General features: G+C 41.4%; 2 protein-coding genes across 2 annotated transcripts; both read right to left on the reverse strand.

The window, feature by feature from the left end:
- Window positions 1-532: 532 nt before the first annotated feature.
- Window positions 533-8,841, reverse strand: LOC112570672 (mannan endo-1,4-beta-mannosidase-like). The gene is made up of 8 exons (XM_025249229.1): window positions 8,725-8,841; window positions 6,694-6,745; window positions 5,729-5,911; window positions 5,056-5,233; window positions 4,126-4,368; window positions 2,790-2,943; window positions 2,559-2,630; window positions 533-1,109 (listed from the first exon to the last, which is right to left on the reverse strand). The coding sequence occupies exons 1-8, from the start codon at window positions 8,824-8,826 to the stop codon at window positions 861-863; spliced, it is 1,233 nt and encodes a 410-aa protein (XP_025105014.1). The 5' UTR covers window positions 8,827-8,841; the 3' UTR covers window positions 533-860.
- Window positions 8,842-12,048: 3,207 nt separating this feature from the next.
- On the reverse strand, window positions 12,049-15,681 carry LOC112570707. The gene is made up of 3 exons (XM_025249285.1): window positions 14,805-15,681; window positions 14,088-14,174; window positions 12,049-13,642 (listed from the first exon to the last, which is right to left on the reverse strand). Exons 1-2 carry the CDS (start codon window positions 15,547-15,549, stop codon window positions 14,158-14,160), a joined length of 762 nt encoding a protein of 253 aa, XP_025105070.1. The 5' UTR covers window positions 15,550-15,681; the 3' UTR covers window positions 12,049-13,642; window positions 14,088-14,157.
- Window positions 15,682-20,844: the final 5,163 nt, after the last annotated feature.

Genomic DNA, 20,844 nt, shown 5'->3' on the forward strand with positions numbered 1-20,844 from the left:
GTCGGAGTGTACAGACACGCCCAGCTTGACTTGACTTCAATCGTGGTCGACCCTGCACTCATTCTGTCCTAGTCACTGTCAGGGACAGATGAGCAGGGTATGGGACGAATACGATTTAATGTCTGATTTTAGTTTTCTAGTAACGATTGTATCGTGTGTGTGTGAGTGTGAGAGGAGAGAGAGAGAAATAATGTATTATCATAAGGCCAGCATCTCCTCCATGTTTGTGCCAAGAACGATTTTGCTGTTGTTACTTAGTTGCCAGTCTTCGATCTGTCATTGTATCTTCATTGTTGTGTGTGAAGCACGATTGTTTTACAATGTCCTTAAATTTGAAATCTCGAAAATTCGCAGCTACACGATATGCATTTGTAGAGAGGTTAATTTTTCTCAGTTTTGGCTGTTTTTGAATCTGGCATAATTAAACTGAATTAAATGACTAACTTCAAACTTTAAAACAAAGAAACAACATAATCATGAACTGTCGTCCCAGCTTTGGGTACCTTTGAACCCACACAAGTCAAACTCATTCTGACAACAACTGATTTTCTTATCTTTTCGTGACACACTATTTTTGCCTTTTTTCGGTCAAAAGCAAGGTTGCAAAATTTTTTTAAAATACGAAATCAACTGCGTCTGCGTTCTTTTTTGTGTAAGAATGTCCTGTGAGATAAGCCAGCTCTGTCCGTGCACCTGTGTGCTTCAAACAAAGAACAAGTGAGTCCAGCCAGTCAAGGACACAGCTATGTCGTCGACGAAGACACACTTATCGTCTTGTAAAAAAAAAAGTTGTCTAGCGTGAGATGGCAGCACAGCAAGCAGAAGGCGCCGCACGGCATTGCCAGACGACGACGGCGATGTTAGAAGTTGAGGGGGGTCACCAGACCGCCAGCGCCGTTCTGTCCCCTGAGGGCCGTGATGCCGCGGATCTGGGTGTTGGTGTCGTCCGTGTCGCTGCCGTCGGCGTTGGCGTGCCAGCTCCAGGCACCCGCGTACCCGTGGTTGTAGGCGTACTGGAACAGCTGCTCGATGCTCATGCCGCCCCCGCGATGTGAGTTGAACTCAGCCACCACCAGCGGCTTGTCCAGTCCGTAGTCCGCAGCGTTGTGCTGTGTGACAGAGAGGCCATGAGGACACGAAGCTTGTGATGGCGGCCTACAGCTTACACATTATACATGTTATTGTATGTGCTACACATCTCTATACTTACTCTGAACATACGTAGACTAGGTTATATTTAATATAAATGTACCTCGGCCATGCTATACGTACTCCAGACATCCCTATACTTTATAAATAATTGAACAACAAACAACATTTATTTTAAATATTTCTGGACACTGTGTGAGAGTGACGTCCCTTCTCCAGACCGACTTAAGGGGACTGCACTCCGTCTTCTTGTCGTTGCCAGTTATCGCCCTTTCTAGTGTTTACTGTGTTGTTTGTGTGTGTGTGTTGGTGTTGCTGATTCGCCTGCCAATATTCTAGACCGTTTTCTGATATCTGCGCCAGGCTGGTTCCTTGGTCGTCTAACAGTCTCAAATCCCATACCTGTGTCGTCTTCACTTTAGTTTTCTGTAGCTGGATTCACTCTCTCCAGTCCTGACTGCTTTACCGACCATTTTCCTCGCTAAATGTTCGCTGTTGTATACACCTGAGTTAACAGTGTCTGTTGACCCTCTGACCTCTTTGTCTACAACCTGCCTCTTGTTTTGTTTATTTTCTCCATTGCTTGATACTCTGTTCATGCAACCTCCATGACAATCACTGATGAGCCGAACAATGTACAGTTCTCTACCTCGTTGTCAACTTTGTCGCCGCTACCGTTAGAACATGTTTCCCCGACAATAAGACCTGGTCTTATATGAATTTTTCACTCCAAAAGAGGTAATAAAGCTTTTTTCAAGGAATGTCTTATTTTTTCAAGTCTAAAAAAATCCCACAAAAAACACATTTCCTTGAGCATAACTCCTACCAACACTCCACACAATGCTGTCCATCTTCAATCCTCCGTCTTCGTCTATTGGCTACTCCCTTACTCGTCTTCCTCTGCTGAATCACGATACCCTTAGTTCTTGTTACCTGATACATTTTCCGTTTTCTATGCTTGTATTAGTCATCTGCTATTAGTCATCACTACTGTTGTTTATCCTTCCGTCGTATGCTGTCCATCTGTCGCTCTTGTCTCGCGCTAAGAGCAAGCTCCTTACGAGTGTGAGGATGCGTTACATAAATCACGCGTTTATTATTATCTACATTTATTTTGGGAATATCATCTTCTGTATATTGGGACATTGATGTTATATTATTTATGAGTGTTTTTGTAAGCGCTTTAAGCTTGCTTTGTTGGTGGGAAAGACTATAGAATTCACATTATTATTATGAAAAACATGAACGTGGGCTACTCTACTTACTCTATAAATACTTGGACAATGGTAACAAGCCAAAGCTATACTATACCTACTCTTAATTATGTACATTTAATGTAGACTTGACAGTCTCTTGTGTCAAACATGTGCTTTGAGATCCCCAACATCTCTGAACTGCTATCAACTTACTTTGAATGGAGAGTTTGCAGGAAACTGACCCTGCCAGTCGTACGTGTGTGTTGAGTAGAAGGTCAGCGTGCCCTGCACAAGAACAAGTTCCATTGCATGAAGCCTGGCAACCTGCATCACTCACCACCAACAATTCTGACAGTTACAAAATATTGTTGCAATCATATCCCGCTGAAAATTTCAGTTTTGCAGAGAAACAAGACGACGAACATAATGAAAGGCGTGACCTACCTGAGCTCTGCCTCCCGCCTTGACCAGGCAGTGGTCACTGTACAAGTTCCTGTCGCCCCAATGATCAGACTGCGACTTCTGGCTCCAGGAGCCTGCGGTTACCATGGCGCTGGGGTCAGTGCGGCGAATGGCGTCTGCCTGCCAGTTGATGAACCTGCCGCCAGCGAAAAACGTGTGAAGAACGTAGGACGTGACAGAATAGTTCACCAGCTTGTAGAGTATAGCTACAGGTTGGAAGCGAGCTCAGTCCTCTGTACACCAAAGACTACAAACGACCCGATAGTAAGCTATATAGGAGAAGGAGGGTCTGCCAAATTTCTCTCATCTGATTCGAGGCACAGAGATGAGGACAACACAAGCAGACTGAAGAAATGGACTCGGGTATACTGGAGTGAGAAGGTGAAGACAGCAGAAGTGTAATGTGGCCATCTTGTAATCATCTGACTGGCAGCATGTGGAACTGTCTAAGGAGGCGTGTAACAAGGTCAGCTTTTCGTCTACTGAAGACAGACGATACGAGCGACATATTTCTGAGCCCTTGGGTGGTTCTAAAATGGAGAATAAGGAGTTGCAGTAACCCAGATAGGACAGCACAGAAACAGAAACGAACTTTCTGAGGTCGGAAACTGGCAGGAAGGGTAGGATAAGATCTTATAAAGCTCGAGGATGATGGATTTGCAACCTGCATTGATGTGGAATTTGTGAGAGAGTGATGTATCTATGATAACGCCAAGATGCATAATATCTCCCTCTCTGTAAGCTGGTTATGTTTGTCAAGCAAGTTTCCAGGAAGAGGAGAAAACAAAAGCTATTAATTAAGAAACAGCGGCCGTTTCAAGATTAATGATTCATATAAGGAGGATCTCATGAACATCTGCACGTGTGTGCTTCAGAACAGAATATCCGAACATCTGTTATCTGAAAATCTTTTCACGTGTACTTCAGAACAATGCATTATCAGTACATATGTACCACCTTGACATCTGAATGTCCCTAGGTCTGAACACCTACACACCTGCCCTCAAACCTCTAAACATCGGCTCTTCTGCACGTCTGAGCATCTGCATGCTCACCCAAGCCTGTCTGACAGAGGCGATAGGCAGAAGCTTGTCATCGAGTCATAGAAACACCCAGACCCTCTGAGCACGGCAAGGTCCTCTTACCATAAATCGTTTTGATGCTATTGCTGTTAAGATGTCATTATTTTCTAAGATGTTATTTCTTTCTCAGATAAAATTACTGCCTAAGATATGTTTATTTCATAGAACGTTATTATTTCATAAAAGGTTGATAGACTTCTGACAGAGTGAGAGTAGAGACGAGTGTCGCGCCTGACCTCAGCAGCTGCTGTGCGGAGAAGCTGGCTCCCGCCCACCCCGCGCCGCTGTTGGCCATGAAAGAAGTGTCGAAGCAGGGTTCTGAGTTTTGCTCTCCTGACCTGATGACGCCCTCCATCTCGTTAATGATGTCCCAGCCACCCAGGGCAGGGTGGCTCATGACAGACCTCACCCAGGGTATCAGAGCTTTGTCAATGTAGGACTGCAGCTTGGAGGTGTCCGTGATGAGACCCCCGAGTTCGCTGGGTTAGAGATTTCAACCAACGGTTACATTTCTTACATTCATATCCCCCATTTCCTTAGCGCTATCCTAGTTGCTACACAACATCACTTTGTGTACATTTAAAGATGTTCGCGGTCACGTGATGTAATAGAAACATTTTTTTACCCCCACATCAGGTTGTATGCCCTTAAGTCACTGAATGTTTGCCTTTAATTCTTTCTGGAGGCTGGTTGTTTACATCTGCCATCATTATGAAGATTAGTTTAATACATCTACGTGTAGTTTATTGTTTAATGTTTTTGTTTGTCTTTAATTCGTTGTAGAGACTGGCTGTTTTATATGTTTATTGTTTGTGCTGTTGGGAAGGTTGTTGTTTGAGTTGTTGTACGCACTGGTTTTTTCCGCAGTCTTTGATTGTAGCGTAAAGGACGATCTAAGAAAGTGATTTTTGCTTTTAATCATAATCACAACGTTTGAAGATAGAATCACAAGGTTGACTATCAAAATCTATTAATTAGTTCTAAAGCTTTGTGCAAAATAATGCTTAGATTAAACAAGGTATTTTACATAGGAAAAGGTCGCACTTGAAGCCAAAAATGACTTGACACCAGGCAAACAGAAGGACAAAGGGACAGACAGACAGACAGACAGACAGACAGACAGACAGACAGTGCAAGGCAAGGCAAGGAAATGGTCTGAGACTGACTTATGCTGCTTGAGTGCCCCGTTCCACAGAGTGGGAAAGATGAGAATATGCCGAGCGTGAGCGTCGTCCAGGTATTCTTTGAACTCAGCCAGGAAGGTACCGGCGGTGTCAAGTCCAATCACGTGACCCGTGCTGTCAAACTTAGGTGACGTCTCTCCCTCGATGTGCACCCATGTTCCTGTGGACAACGCCAGCAAACATGAAAATATTCCACAAAGCACTTCTGTGTTCACCATCAGTCAGCTAAAAAAGAAGTGCTCCTACACTCAATACTTATAGTCGACAATAATCTTCTCCTGTACTCAGTGCCCCCGGTTCTACATAATACTTCTTGATGACAATAGCAAAGTTATAAAGGTAATAGCCATACTTCCAAGGGCCGCAGTTATTAAGAGAAAGGCTACCTCAGGGTTAACTATGGTCTGGAAGTGCTGTGAAGCATGCACTGACCTAAGAGGACGCCGCACTGTGTAGGATACAGCAAAGGTCGTCACAGGGCTTGCTCCGACTGTAGCGACTGAGCGAGGGTACAGAAAACTTACTCTGCAGTACCCTTCTCTTAGAAACGTTTTCTGTTTGCGTATTTCATACTACCTGATCCTCTGGTACCTGCATTGTGGGCAATATTGAGCCCGGGACTGCCGCTGTTCCAAGGGACAGTACTCATACTCACTCATAGAGTTGCCGCCCGCTGCGTGGACTTTATTCATGAGGTCGAGGAAGCGGGCGCGACGTGACGGGTACTGGTGGTTGCCGAAGTCGTGTGCATACGACACCCAGGCGGTGTTGGCACCCGACAGGAAGATGTGCTGACCATTGTGCACCAGCCGAGTGCCTTGGCGTGACAAAAATCCACCTGTCACGACACATCACACGTGGTCACTCTATTAGCCGCCATGTTGTGACATGCCACATACGTCGCACCGTGGCGTTGTACTAGCGGTCAGTTGTCATGACACGTGACACTTTCACCTGTATAATGTTCTAGACACTTCACGTAATACGTCGTCTACGTTATACCAACGGTCCTGTCACGACAAATGTAGTGACTGTATCTGTCGTGATTTGTCTCAACAATCAGAGAGGTGGACTGCTCCCAGGGTTATGTTTACCTGTCGCACCTTAACAGTCACCAGTCGAGCACAGCGCATACATTCAATCACCGCAGTTCACAAGTCACATTGACTATATTCACACCCAATTACTAAAGTCTCATCTGCTACATGCACCTAGTCACCACAGGTCACAAAGGTACACTAGAAGTATGTCTCAAAACTAAGTAACAATGCTGATCTTAGAATCAGGAGCAAATGGGTTAAATTCAATTTTTGTTTTATTTAGATACTAATTTAAACAATAAAGAAGAACAATATAAGAGCATGAAATACACAGCTGGGGACCAAACTCTATACCCCCTCTCTGAACTTTTAAGTCTGTATTTCACTTCATCACTGTAAATCTGCCCCCCTCTCTCTCTCAGTGTCTATCATTCTTTCTGCCTGTCTTTCTCTCTGTCTCTGCCTGCCCTTCTTTCTGCCTTCTGTTAAACTTCCACCTCACCCTTCCCTACCCTCCTTGCTGTTGTGAGTGACAATAAGAGTGACAGTAACATCAATTCAGCATAAAAATAAAGTTTACCAAATGCAAGGCCAGTCAAACACAGCAGTGCTAACCCGGCAGAGCGGAACATCTGAAAGAGGAATTGTGAGCACCTCCACATCAGACACAACATACAACAATCAGACACAACATACAACAATCAGACACAACATACAGTGACTACTCTGTCAGCTACGCACGCGCAGCACGCACTCGTACGTGCTTAAACCGGAACCGGAAGAAATGTCAGTTTGTTAGTCAGTTCAGTCAGTTCAGTTGCTACGAACTTACGAACGTAACGAGACGGTGGAAGAGATCAGTGTTGTGTTGTTTACTTGTGGAATCTCCAAGATGGCGGGCTACATCCTGGCAACTGTCTCCCGGCGAGATCTTCCAGCTTTTGCTGTGTGGACCTACACGTTGCTCTGAGTGTAGAGCTGTCACTTCCACTGGCCTCTAGCTGTGTCTGCTCGCTTACGAACTCATTTTGGATCATGAGGTGGACATTCTGATGCTGCACGCTCTTGGTCGTCTGCTTCTACCATTCTCCGCCTCAGAATATCTCTACGTCTCCATTGTCCTTGTCTTCCTGCCATCTACACTGACAGGCTTCCATGGAATCATTGTCATCTACTGCCATCTACACTGACAGGCTTCCATGGAATCATTGTCATCTACTGCCATCTACACTGACAGGCTTCCATGGACTCCTTGTCATCTCCTGCCATCTACACTGACAGGCTTCCATGGACTCCTTGTCATCTCCTGCCATCTACACTGACAGGCTTCCATGGAATCATTGTCATCTTGGATTCGGAGAGGTACTCACGCGTCTAAAAGGTCGTTGTGTGACTTCTCGGGATATTTATTTCCTTTTGGTGACTACAGGCTGTTACGATCGTCATGGTTTTGATTTTCAATTTCACGTGCTGATCACCCCAACTGATGGTTGCTGCACCACTCACTGATGGGAGTGGGGTACGTTAACACCATATCTGCTCCGTGTGACCGGCACTGCTCTAGGAGTTATTGTTGATGTGTGGACCTGGCGCCCTTGATCCTACATTGGAGCCTTTGCCCAATCCCCCAATCTCCAGCAAACTGGGTACAAGTTCTCTTAGATGGGATTGTGCAAGGAAGATTGTCGCAAGCAGCGGGGGATTAATGTGATCCCTCATAGGGGTGTTAGACATGAAGCAAGGGTGATTCGTTTACATGACCCAAATTGGGGAACTCGAGGACAAGCGTCTTACTTCCAAAAGCTCAGCCACCCACAAACTTTCGACCCCTTTTTCCGGTTTGCGCACGGCACTAAAAACAAAAAGACATCTGCTAAAGGCTGATTGGATGTAGCGATAGGACGCCGATTTAAACGAAAGATCTCTATGAGAAAGAATTTTCATACTCTCTCTCTCTTTCTGTCAACTGTTATCAACTCCTGATGTTGCAACATCAACATGCATCTGTAATGCGACTTTTCTCCAAGCCTTAGTTTTGTAGTCGCAGCGACACCTGTGTGTTTTCGCTGACTTTCATGCTAGCGATGTAAGGTGTGTGATTTCCCTCCAATTCCTCATACAAAATGTCTCCCTCCTACTGATGCGTTTCATGTCAGCACAAAGTTCTCTCTTTGTATCGCTAGCAACCACAGTTTAAAGTGACCTTCCCCTTCTCCCCCTCTCCTCATCTGTTTACTTTGGTTTGTCTCCGTGAAGCCAACAGAGCGGCAACAGTTGACAGAGTCTTGTAATTGTGAAAACTCTCTCATGGAGGATCTTTCGTTTAAATTGGTGTCCTATGGCAACAACAGACTCCCGTTTCCGAGTGTGTACTGCGCATGCTCTAAATAATTGACGAAGTACCATCATTAAGTATGATCATGGCATAATACAAAATACTTTATATGAAATTTTTTACTTTAGTTTTATCAAAAAGCTTGGGAGAAGAGAATCTGGATGCACATTGGAAAGTATTTAAGACCACCAAATTGGAAAAGACAGGTAGAAATTAAGTTTAAAAAAATCAAAAGCTGGTAAGTGAAAATGCAGATAACAACTTGTCCACACGTACCTTTTCTGGACTGGGGTTTTGGTCCTCCTTGTCCTGTGTCAAGAGAGTCTCGCCGACGTTATTTATAATAACGGAAAACCGGCGAAAGTCGAGCCAGATCATGACTACACACTTAGATAAGAAGGTTATGAAGACCACGGCTGTGAGTGCCCCATATTTGCAATTAATCTAATCATTATGCAAAGTTTGACCAGCAAGTAGTTTTCTATAATGTCGTTGGTCACAACTTCCAACTCAAGTGTCCCACGCCGCTAATCTTCCTGCAAACATTTTTAAGTGGATTTAAAAGGAGCAGTGATCTCAGGTATAAAAAGTACCCGATCATTCTTCATGGAGGTTGTGCTGAACATTCGCATTGTATTAATCTATTACGATAATTTAAAACATCCTGTAACATCTTTCTGAGTGTCGGTCTGTGTCTTGTTTTGTCCTCGTCACTCTGTCGGGAACAACGTGAGTACAGGGTTTGGAAAGAATGCGATTTATCGTTTCTGATTTTATTTTCTAATAATGCTGACATCAGTGTGCGTGTGTAGGTGTGTGTGTGTTTTAAAGGGCAGTGACTGAAGTCTAATATTACTAATCACACTGCAAGGACCATGGACGTAGTGCTATTAGTTTGTGCAATGACTAGCATAATGCTCGGGCGGTTACTGTGTATACAAAAAAAAACAAAAAAACAAATGTAGTCCATCTTCCGGCCCACAGCCGAGTAGAAGACATTTAAGAGCGATAAGAATAGAATCCCAAAACAGCGAATGTGAGTACACACTCATTTTTTTTTTTCTATTCACCTTAGACCTGCTTTCATTCATACCATGCCAGTTCCAGTTTCTCCTTCTTCTGGAATCTGATTGTTTTCTATATTTTTATTTATCATTGTGAAACATTTTTTCTTCACAATTTTGCGATTTTTTTAAAATTAGGCACAATGCAAAGTGCATTAGTTGGAAGAGGATTTAAACCTCGATTGGACTCGACTGGTGGATTACTAATAGTCATCTCTTTACTTAGTACATATGTATTACTTTTTCGAAAAGAAACTGGCTTTTGGGGCGGGGGTGGCAAGCATCATATCAATGCATCTTCGTGAGAATAAGACATGAAACGAACATCAGAACAAATGATCCAGGAATTTAAAAAGCTCTTTATCTTTAGTTATGAAGACTTGGTTGTGCGAGATAATTTATGGTAATATAAAGACAGTGGCTGTCACCACTTGGTCCAGTTTGTCAGTGGCGGGAAGTTAAATTTCGAGCACCTCATAGCAGCATTAGACCAAAGATATTTAATACTATTTACTAAATTTGATTAGACAGTAAAAATAACGATCAACGGGAGGCTATTAGTTTTACACGATTCTGGAAAAGTACGAGTACCTTCCCTTGTACTGATTTTACCTGAACATTGTCCACACACACATTGGAGTGCAGGGACAGCAGTCAGCTCCCGCTACCCAAAATGACGACTTTGTTTAATGTCACATTTTTCCGAATAATTTCCACAATGTTAGCTTGTAGTGATGTAATACTCATACATCAATCCTACATCAGGATAAAATAATTATGCGGTCAGATTTAATAAACAGGGGTTTATAAGTATTAATACAACAAAAACACTGAAATTAGATAAATCTCAGATTCATAATTATTGCAGACACGAGTCTTGATAGACAATTTACAACTGTCTGCCTATTATGAGCTGTGTAAAAGCGCCATCTGCCATATGATCTTAACATGCACTTGTCCATGTGTTTGTTCTATGAAGGCTTGATTGTATTGTAACTCATTATTATAATAGCTTTAGTCATACAGGTATCACACACAAACATAAGCGTCACTAAGTTACCCACAGACAAAAACATGATCAATCTTATTCTGATCAGTTGTTTTTTTTAAACAAACCTGAAGCTCTCATTTGTTAAATGTCAAAATGTCTGCTAGACACCATACATTATTTTATTATTGTTGAATTTGGGAGGGCAATGTTTTTCCAGCTCAAGGCAATTGTACTCTACTGAGGGATGAGGTTCTGGGGAAATAAGGGAAGTGGGAGACAGGAGGAGTAGGAGGCTTAGGGATCACATACACAGTAAACATTACTGATTTACAAACTATGACAGATCACATACACTGTGAACATTGCTGATATACAAACTAGGATAGCTCACATACAGTAAACACAACTATATACAAACTAGGACAGATCACATACACTGTGAACATTGCTGATAAACAAACTTGATCTGATACACAGTGAACATTGCTGATGTACAAACAAGGATTGCTCACACTACTTCTTTATATCAGTTAAGGTGAGTTTTCTGTATTTTTAATGCAAATAGCAGTTTTCTTCCGTTTTTCCAAATGTTCTCTCCTAAAACAAATACCTAATACAAAGGTTGATAGATATATTATCAACATTGTTCCTACATGGCAACAGCTAGCCAGCCGTGATTAGTTCCTTAAATCATTTAACTCTCTGTAATGGGCCAAACACGATATCATTTACAGACTTGCATTTACCAAAAAAAAAACTGCCCTTTGGGTTTTTTTAAAAATAGAATACACTTGATCTAACACAAGCTGACCAATTCAAATGTCAATAATGTATATGCATTCCTGTTCAAGATTTTAATGTGCAAAACCAAACACTGCTTACTGATAGGATACTCTCCTGACAATTTAAATATACAAAAGTTAAAACACAACAGACTAAACTGTAAAAAAGTGTCTTTGTTTAGCTTTGTTTCTGATAATTGGAGAAACGAGCCTTGATACCAGAGCAATCTTCCCGAGCATGACAGCAGAGAGCATATAAGCTGACCCATAATTGATGCAGCAATAATTATGTATAAATATCAGGGGTGCCCAACCTATGGTACGTGAATGTGCCTCATCCAGCCAGCTTATTGTAACCAGACAACATAATTTCATTTTTAACATCAGGATTCTGATAAAATCGCCATGTTCTGGCCTGGGAGATTTTATATTAGTGCGGCCCTCAGGAGAGAAAAGCTTGGGCATCACTGACATATACCAATTCAGCAAGGATTAGGAAGTGGAATAATGTACACATAAAGAACAAATTACAGGCATGTACAACTTTTAAGTTGTTTTTTTTAACAAAGTAGTTTTAGATGCCTTTTATTAAGCCTGATCAATATTTAACAGACCCTGCCATGTCAAATGTATAAAAAAAAAATAAATAAATTACAGAATATGCATATTGTCCCAAAACAATTACTTCAACAGCGTTGTTTTTAACGGAGCCTGAAATGACAAATCACTTGTCAAATTAACTTACAGAAGAAGAACACATAAATTCTAGACTGATGTACCTATATTTATTGAAGCAAGCTTGCCATTGCACTTGCACACTTTTAAAACTATAAAGTTTTAAACATTAATCATCTACAATACATTATTAGACTGAATAACATAGGACATTTCACATCCATGCATGATTCAAAAACCCAGACAATTTAATGATGAGTAGTTCTGAACCATTGGAAAATATAGTTAATCTTACACATGCCCATATATTTAGCAAGCTGCTGAACATTGAGTATGCCTACAAGTGTCTGCATGTATTCATTCATGATGTAATTTAATACTTTACATATCATTTCTGTAGATTACAAATCAATCAGCACAGTGTACATTTTTTCACCTGTGCCATGGAGTTCACCACAGTATCCCTGCTCTGTCGAGGCCCAATATGGCACGAAAAAAGTAGTGCCTTACACAGAAACCAGTTTCTGAATTCGTAGACATAGCCACCCTCTTTGTTTCTACATTTGTATGCAAACAGTTATGAATGAAAAACGGGTAAGCAAAGTAAACCATATACACTAGGACTGGTTCTTTTGTGAGTACTGTCCCATAAATTTTCTAATCCATGCAGGTAAAAAAAAAAAGCTGTATCATGTTCAACTTGTTCTATCCAGATGAACACCTTTTTTCAGTTTCTTCCACCAAAAGGCATTCTAAAACAGTGAAAACCAGAATCTCTCCATCATATCATGTTAACTTTTTTTACAGTTTACTTGGGTATACAGAGCGGAAAAACAACTCCCACGCAGCTCATTAGCAACATACTATGAGCTGTAAAGATGAAATAATCTGAATGTTTTTCATTTTACCAAATCAACATTACAAAAATAATCAGTCCCACGTTTATAAAAAAAAAAGTGCATTGATTAAACATACTGATTAAAAAATAAAAACACACATAAAATTGGCATTAAAAGAGAGCGACTACAAAACGCCCAATCCAAAACATTTGCTAGGCTTCACGTAAAGTTAGAGATCATGACCATGCTTATCATTTCCATATCTAAATTACTAGAACACAAGTCGCCAATATTCATAAATTGTCAAACAACATACATATATTCTGGTAAAGCAACATAAACTGAGAGGCAGGCAACATTTCTAAGGAGTTCTTATGATTCTGCTTGAAATATTTACTCGCACCACAGATAAGCAGCATTGCACAGGGATTGTATTTTTCTCTTTTATATTGAGGTAACAAAACAAAATTATTCATTACAACAAATCTCTATAAAAACATCACATGAAGCCTATTTTGTAATCTCATAGTCCTATCGACGATTTTTATGTTGGCCTCAAGTAAATGGGTTTTTGGATTCGTAACATTTTGCAGCAGAAGCAGAAACCACTTTTGCACATGCTGCTATGCACACTATAAAATGTGTCGCAATGGCTGCGTTATTTCATCGTCAAGTTGTGACAGGCAAAAAAGAAAACCTACAGGTGCAAATGCTGCCCACCTACTTGTCAAGTTTGTGTGAGACTAAATGTATAATGTCACACATCAGCCCAACCTGCCTGATTATACAGGCTCATCGCTTCTCAAACCAATAATATGGCACACAGCAGATACTATGCCAAGCCTGAAACAGAAAACAGAAGATTTGGTTAGAAAAAAGCAAACCAAATATCAGAAACAGACATGCATTTGCTTACCAAACACACACAAATGCACGCATGCATGCACACCTCATTTGACTGTTACACTGTCACACTGTCTACATTCGCTATGAAAATAAGGTCTTTCCCAACAGTCAGAACTGAACAGCAGAAAAATTATTTTTGTGTTTTCTTTCTCAAAAACATTTAAATATGCTTGATTGTTGCCTGAGGATGCAACCAGTTCTTTGAAAGAATACTCATGTAAAAAAAAAGACTGATTTACTATCTAGATGAGTTTTCAGCAGGGCAATCAGGAGCCTAGGCTAAACATCAGGCAACCACAGGACATTAAAAAAAATGAACATACATGACACAATTGATACATAAGAAGAGTGAAGATTAAAGAGGTACAATATCTCAACCGACCATTTTCATTTCTATACTAGACCAGTTGGTAAGTGACACCTGATGAAGTTTATCAGCACTGATTCATCAATCATCGTAGTAACCTTGCTGAAATATAAACAGCATTGTTGTTTAATACAATGTTTTAAAAAATCTATATAATGATAATTTCACTTCACAGCAAAAGTGCAGCAGCCTCTTAAAGACTCACTTTCAGTCAACACCTGTGTCAAATTCTAGAGAATTTTCACATATGTTAAAAATGATCCCCACAATCAACATGAAATTACTGTTTCTATGACAAGTTGCAGTTCATAAACACTGATCCTGTAATACAAATAATCTTAGCTCGTTATCAGATCATTATAAGCACTGATACTAAAGCCTCATGGTGCCCCCCAAAAAAATTCTTTCAAGGTCCAAAAACTACTGAACATTAGGCATTTACATCAGGTCTGTAGTAATTGTGATCACTGGAAAAGCTTTGAACAGAACTCTCATTACATGAGCGACAAAATTCAAGAGATACAGATTGACCAGAAACATGCAGGCAGACCCCTCCTTTCAAAGGAGATGAAATGCCAGAAAATATGCTGCTGTTCTCATCTTCATTTAGACTGCAAACATCAATGACTTCTTTTTCTGCAAAGTTTTTACTGTGAGCTACAGTTTCTGCCCCAATCAATATATTGCCAGTAAATGATTGTTGTTGTACAGAAGATCGAGCTGCTTCATTACCTGAAACAGTTCTTGACTGATCACCAAAATGAGGGATGGCTGATAGTGTCTCGTTGTCTCGCTTTGACCTGGCTCTTGTTGACACAAAGCTCTGCACTGGCAATTTACCTTTTGAAGCTAAGGTCCTATTTAAAACAGGAAGCCTCTGGTTCTCATCAGAATGCACACTAAGTGAGTTACCAAATTTGACACCAGGAATACTATTTATGCTCTGCAAAAGGGTGGACAACACCGACTGATTTGCTAGCACATTCTTCAGGTACTGAACTTCTTTTTCCAACTTCGCAATAGTCTTTGTTTTCTCTTCATCCCTTTTCTTCAAGTGTGAATTCTCTATTCTCAGTTCGCGCACAGATTCCTCCAATTCTGTGAGGTACTTCTTCTTTTTTAACCTGTTTTCTCTTGCTGCGATTGCATTCTTTGTTCTGCATTCTACTCGCTGGCCTTCGGCAAGTGTAGAGCTTCGATCAGCCTGTCTAACAAAGAAAACAGTCTTAGGTTGGATGTCTTCCTGTATATCATCGACAATAAGGATGTCATTACCGTTTAAGTATGGGCTGCGCTGCTGTGGCGACCTCGGCTGAGTAGCGCGACCTGCTCTGCTGGTTGTAGAAAGATCTTTGAACTCGCCAGACAGGTAGCTGCTCAAACTCGTATCGTCCACTAAACCATCTATTTCAGCGTCGGACATAAAGTCTAGATCACACTCATCTTCTGCCCACATTTCTCGCTCGCAATTCGCCATAACTGTAATATTTTTACACTGGCATGTAATATTTTGTGGCGATCACACTATTACGGAGAAAAACACATTATTTCCACAGATACTAAACCGGAAATGGTTCAAGCGCCATCACCCCGCTGACCACCAAGTGCATTATGGGAAGCAACTGGTGGCGTCAACTACGACCGCAGCAAACAGTCGATTACACCTCAGCATCATCTATGCAATAATTCGAAATAAAATTGAGGCACAGCTTTTCTTATCGAGTAACGACGACCCCACCAACAATGGTGAACCCGTGGGAGTTACGCAAACACATGACGTCACTAGATAACTGTCGTCTGCTCCACTCTGGACACCAGTAGAACTCGCTGCAAACTTCCTTATCATGCGGTTCATGGAAAACAATTCATTAACGAAATTTAACGTTTTGTATGTTGTATGAACACACGCAGAGCCTTCGCTGTGTGACTCTGCTTGGTATACAGTTTCTAATATAAATACTTGTAAACTGTCGATCTCCGCCTGTAAGGGCCACAACCCGTTGAACCACAGACTATATAAGTAAACATGATTAACTTCTCCGTGGATAGAGTGAATTTAATCCCTCACACACACACAAGGCAATGAAAGTATGCATGAAATAATGTTTGCGTCTGATGATTTAGGATGTCTAACCGTTTTGACGAGTTATTTCATGACAAAGTCACCTGTCCACTGCACGCATGCCCTTGTTGTACACATGCCCCAGAAACCCACTCAAACTTAGCATTAGAAAATTATTCTTTATTGTGGCGATTACTTGCTTTTTCCAGGTATAAAAAAAATAATTTTCATATAAATTAATGATTATAACATTTTATTTATATAAACCTTAATGATCATGATAGCAATTAAGTACTGGACTTTTTTTTGTCGTAGCTGAGCATTTGATGTTACTTTGACAAGTATCTAGTAAGACCTTGTGTAAGGGACGGAGACGTGGCCAGGTGCGGTCTACTGTATATATACCCATCACTTGAGAGATGAGCGCCGTCCCCTCCGCCCACCACGCAAGCAGCGAACCGTGACTGCCTTGGGGCTTCTCACCAGAGGGCGGCTCCACTCGGCTTCGTCTGCTGTCCAACGGTGGAGGTACGCGGTCTGTCATCAATGAGTAACGAATCGAAACCTCCGGGCGTATCTAAACGTATGGGTATAGTCTGCGCATGCGCACGAAGCGAAACTTCACTACCGCCTGGTAGTTTTACTTGAAATAAAAGTAAAGGATGAAACATTATTGGACATACTAAATAAAATGGCATTGCTAAAGCAAAATTATACAACTCCTAATATGCTTTGATCTGGTTTTTGATAAATAAACATCAGATGGATTAGTAAATATTTTCTTGGGTTTATTTTATCAAAAACCAGCTCAAAGCATATTGTGAGTTGTATAATTTTGCTTTTGCAATGCCATTTTATTTCGTAATGTTTTGTAATGTTTCATCCTTTACTTTTATTTCAAGTAAACTACCAGGCAGTAGTGAAGTTTCGCTTCGTGCGCATGCGCAGACTATACCCATACGTTTAGATACGCCCGGAGGTTTCGATTCGTTACACCCCCACCTCCACCCACCCCACTCCACCCCTATCCCCCGGGAAGGGACTCTCTCGTTCTGCCACCGTAGCACGTCGGTGACAACCGACTGTCAGATGACATTAGCCCTCAGTGAATGCCACTTACCGCATAGTGCACATTATCATCTGTTATTTTTTCTGTTGTCTCTGTCTCGTTTACGTATCCATAGCCGGCGTCCCCAAAACGGCTTCTATCTGGTAATACGCGTCCATCGCATAGGATGGCAGCTATGGTGTCACAGTACAATTCGCAACCCTGCGCGTAAATGAAGGAATAAATAAGGGAGAAAACACGGGAACCTTTAGGACTTGTTCCTCCAGCGATTACTTCCCTTTAAAGGGTGAAAAGGTCAACCAATCGTGTGTTACCTCGTGTAAATTCCACTCTGATGTTTTGTTTACTAGGGCGCCATATTACATTCGTTGGGGGGTCACTCGATTTGACGTGGATTTGTACTCAAACAACAGAAAATGAGAAGTAAACAGTAAGTAATATTTAAATTCTAATGTATATTCAAATAAAATATGATCTTGGTTGGTACTTTATGCTTGTATATATTATGTAAAAAAAAATTCTTAATTTCTGTCTTGTGTTACCTTCCGATACGTTTGGAACAGTTATTTTTTTATGATTTTTTGAAATTGGTGAATTTCCGTGCGTACGGGGGGATTTTTTGTGGGCAGTTTTTAAAATGGGATCGCCCTGGCGAGGGTAGGTAGAAGTGTTCGCGGAGTAGTGACTGGAGACGACTGACTGCTAATTGTCAGTACCCCTTACACTCCTACCTTCCCTTGCACGGGTGAAACCATTCTACGGTCCGCGAAGTTCCGCCGAGGTCACTGAGAGGTCAGCAAGCCAGTGGCACACGTGGCTGGCTGTGAGTCACGCGGTTTCTCTTCAGCCCCTTGTCTCTTCGTCAAGGTGCGGTCAGCTGGACAAACCGGTAAGCATTCCTTTTATTGCACCATAGAAAATAAGTATAGAAATATAGACAATTATTTTCAACGAAACATAAACCCGGTTCATTAATTATGAAGATCAGCATTCGCAGGAAATGAAGAATCGAGAAGAAATGGCTGACCTCCCTGCAAGATAAAGAGCAAAACATAAAGGCTAGCTGTATCCGACTTAATCATCGATGAAGTGATGAACGACGACACGAACATGGACAACACCAGTGTAGCTACTAGTCAGGCACAATGATGATAGTGAGTGAACACGTGACTCAGATGAAGGGTTGCAGGATCAGGACAGGCAGAAATTGTCGGGGACCAAAATTATTGCCAGATCACCTTATAAAAAGATGGAGAGACGCAAACAAAGCTTTGCCCCAGCTGAAGGTTGCACTAGCGATAATCCCACAACACAAAAACAACCATTGTGCCAGCTTTTCCTTCAAGATAAGCGTAAAAACCAGATAGAGAAAATAAACCCATCCTTTGGGTGTTCCTTTTTACTTGATAAAACTATTTTGTAGATCATGGTCAACATGGTAAAGGAATTAGGAATTTTTCTTCCTCCCCTTTTTATTTCCCCTGCTGATCGCGAGAAACGTAGGAATCTGTGTGTAATCATGTCCGTGACCTACACTGCGACTGGTATACAACTCCGCCCCTCCACCCACTTCTGTATAATGTCTGAAGGTCGTTTCCAAAACCACCCTTAGTCAACTCGACTACAGCCCTGAGTTGATTCAGATACTTATTTCATTCGACATCCGCGTGCTGAAATTACTTGTTAGTGTCATGACATAATTGTTGATCGCTGTATGTCAGTAAGGCACAATTAACGGTGTTATTTCTCCGATACATTCTAGTCACTGGATTTACGTTGGTCAGTTTTTGTTATCGAAGGAAAGATAGACTTCATGTCCTCGAGAAAAATAGGACAAAGCGAAGGTGGTGGGTAAGACCATGGATTAAAAGAAGAGCCAGTGTAGTGGATCCAGGGATGGGAGTTCTCCATCCGGGGGAACTGGGACGGAAAGTAAAATTCAAAATTTTCACTGATTACGAAGGACCAGGGACTATGAATAAAAAAGCGAAAATTTCTCGTATCGTAAACGATACCATACGCTAGTGGTAATAGGCAGAGGCGGCGTTAGGAATACGCGGGTAATGGAGTACGTGTATCAACATCCCTATTGATGTGATACCGGAAGCACTGATTTATATACAGTTAGATAGGTTGGATTAATTTCCCGAAATAACGCACGAATTTAGTGTTTTAATTGTTGGTAACCTTTCCCACCGTCTGTGACAGTACCGGCTTTTTCTTACAGCGAAATAATATGGTGACGATAACTTAATAAACTGCTTGTTGTTATTGTCGGGCCTAACGTGAAGACATGGGTTCAATAATTTGCTTAATTAGAACTTAGAAGTGTTTTCTGAACGTCAATTTTTGTCACAACATGTTTAACACAGCTAGCAATAAGTCATAAAGATGACCTCGGGTAAGGTGGTCAGACGTTTCGGGAGCGAAAGCGGGACGCGTGCCGATGACGGTGTCGTCACCGATAAAGACCGCCGATAAACAGGGTGGGGGGGGGGACTTTCCTCTAACTTTACCGAGTAGTGATGCTTTCAACGGCAGATCTGTCCATGCCACTACAGTATTCCATTTAAAATAGAAAACCGGTATTTAAAATTTAAATTAAAATATTCCTACCTTATCTCCCGCTCAGCCAACTTTGCGGACGTGCAGGTGAGGCGCTGTATAAATTATCGTGCTAATAATGGTCCGGCACCTTTGTCATTTTGCGGGGCTGTTGCTCCCAAACCGTACTTCATAGACCGTGAATCTCCTTGTAAAGTTTCAGTCATTGCAAGATTGTGTCATACATTTTTTCACAAGGATTTCGTGAATTTTCGCTGTCAAAGTTGCACTTCACAATTAAAAGTCCTTTCAGTGTTTCCACCTTTAACTGTCTTTTCACTGGCGATGTTCGCATCGTCCCCGACATAAGTTTAGTCACTGATCCGTACTCAAAGAAAACGAGTACTGGAAGCGAATAAAATGCCGGGCAGCGGGAACCTTTAATATTATGGATGACATTGTTGAAAAAGACAGAACCAACCTTACACCTAAAAATGTTGAAGCCATTGGGTTTATTGAGTATGATTTAAGGGCCAGAGGACTCAGAGCCATACAGATGGTCCCCAGTGACCAAATGATAAAAAATGTGATTTCTGCACATGCATCATATACAGTGCATTTGGAAAGAGAGGCTCATCTGGCTAAAAAAAAACAAACAAAACAGGACACTGTTTGCCAGAATGCTGTCCAAAAAAGGAAGTTGGAGGACTGCATCAGCTTCCAGCCGACTAAGAAGCAGCAGTTACCTCATCCAGCAACTGAGCCATCAACACAGACAGCTAAGAGACCAACAGAAACCACACAGCCTGCCAACATAGTAACTGGACAAATTGACATTTTGACAAATACCCATGAAAAGTCTGCTCCCAGAATGTCAGGGAGACCAGTGCAAACATCAATCACTGGATTTTTAAAAAAATAAGAAGTGTTAGGTTTTGGTGGGTATTAGAGTTTTTACTTGTTTTTATTTGCCTTATCAAAATTAAATGTAGATAAGACAGAAGAGATAGGCATAGACTTTAGGAAAATAAAATTTTGTTTTATTGTGTACCTGTTGAGACAGTTAACTCCTTCAGGTACGTAGGCTGTTTTTGATT

This window comes from Pomacea canaliculata, linkage group LG8 (genome assembly GCF_003073045.1).
Source record: "Pomacea canaliculata isolate SZHN2017 linkage group LG8, ASM307304v1, whole genome shotgun sequence".
NCBI lineage: Eukaryota > Metazoa > Mollusca > Gastropoda > Architaenioglossa > Ampullariidae > Pomacea > Pomacea canaliculata.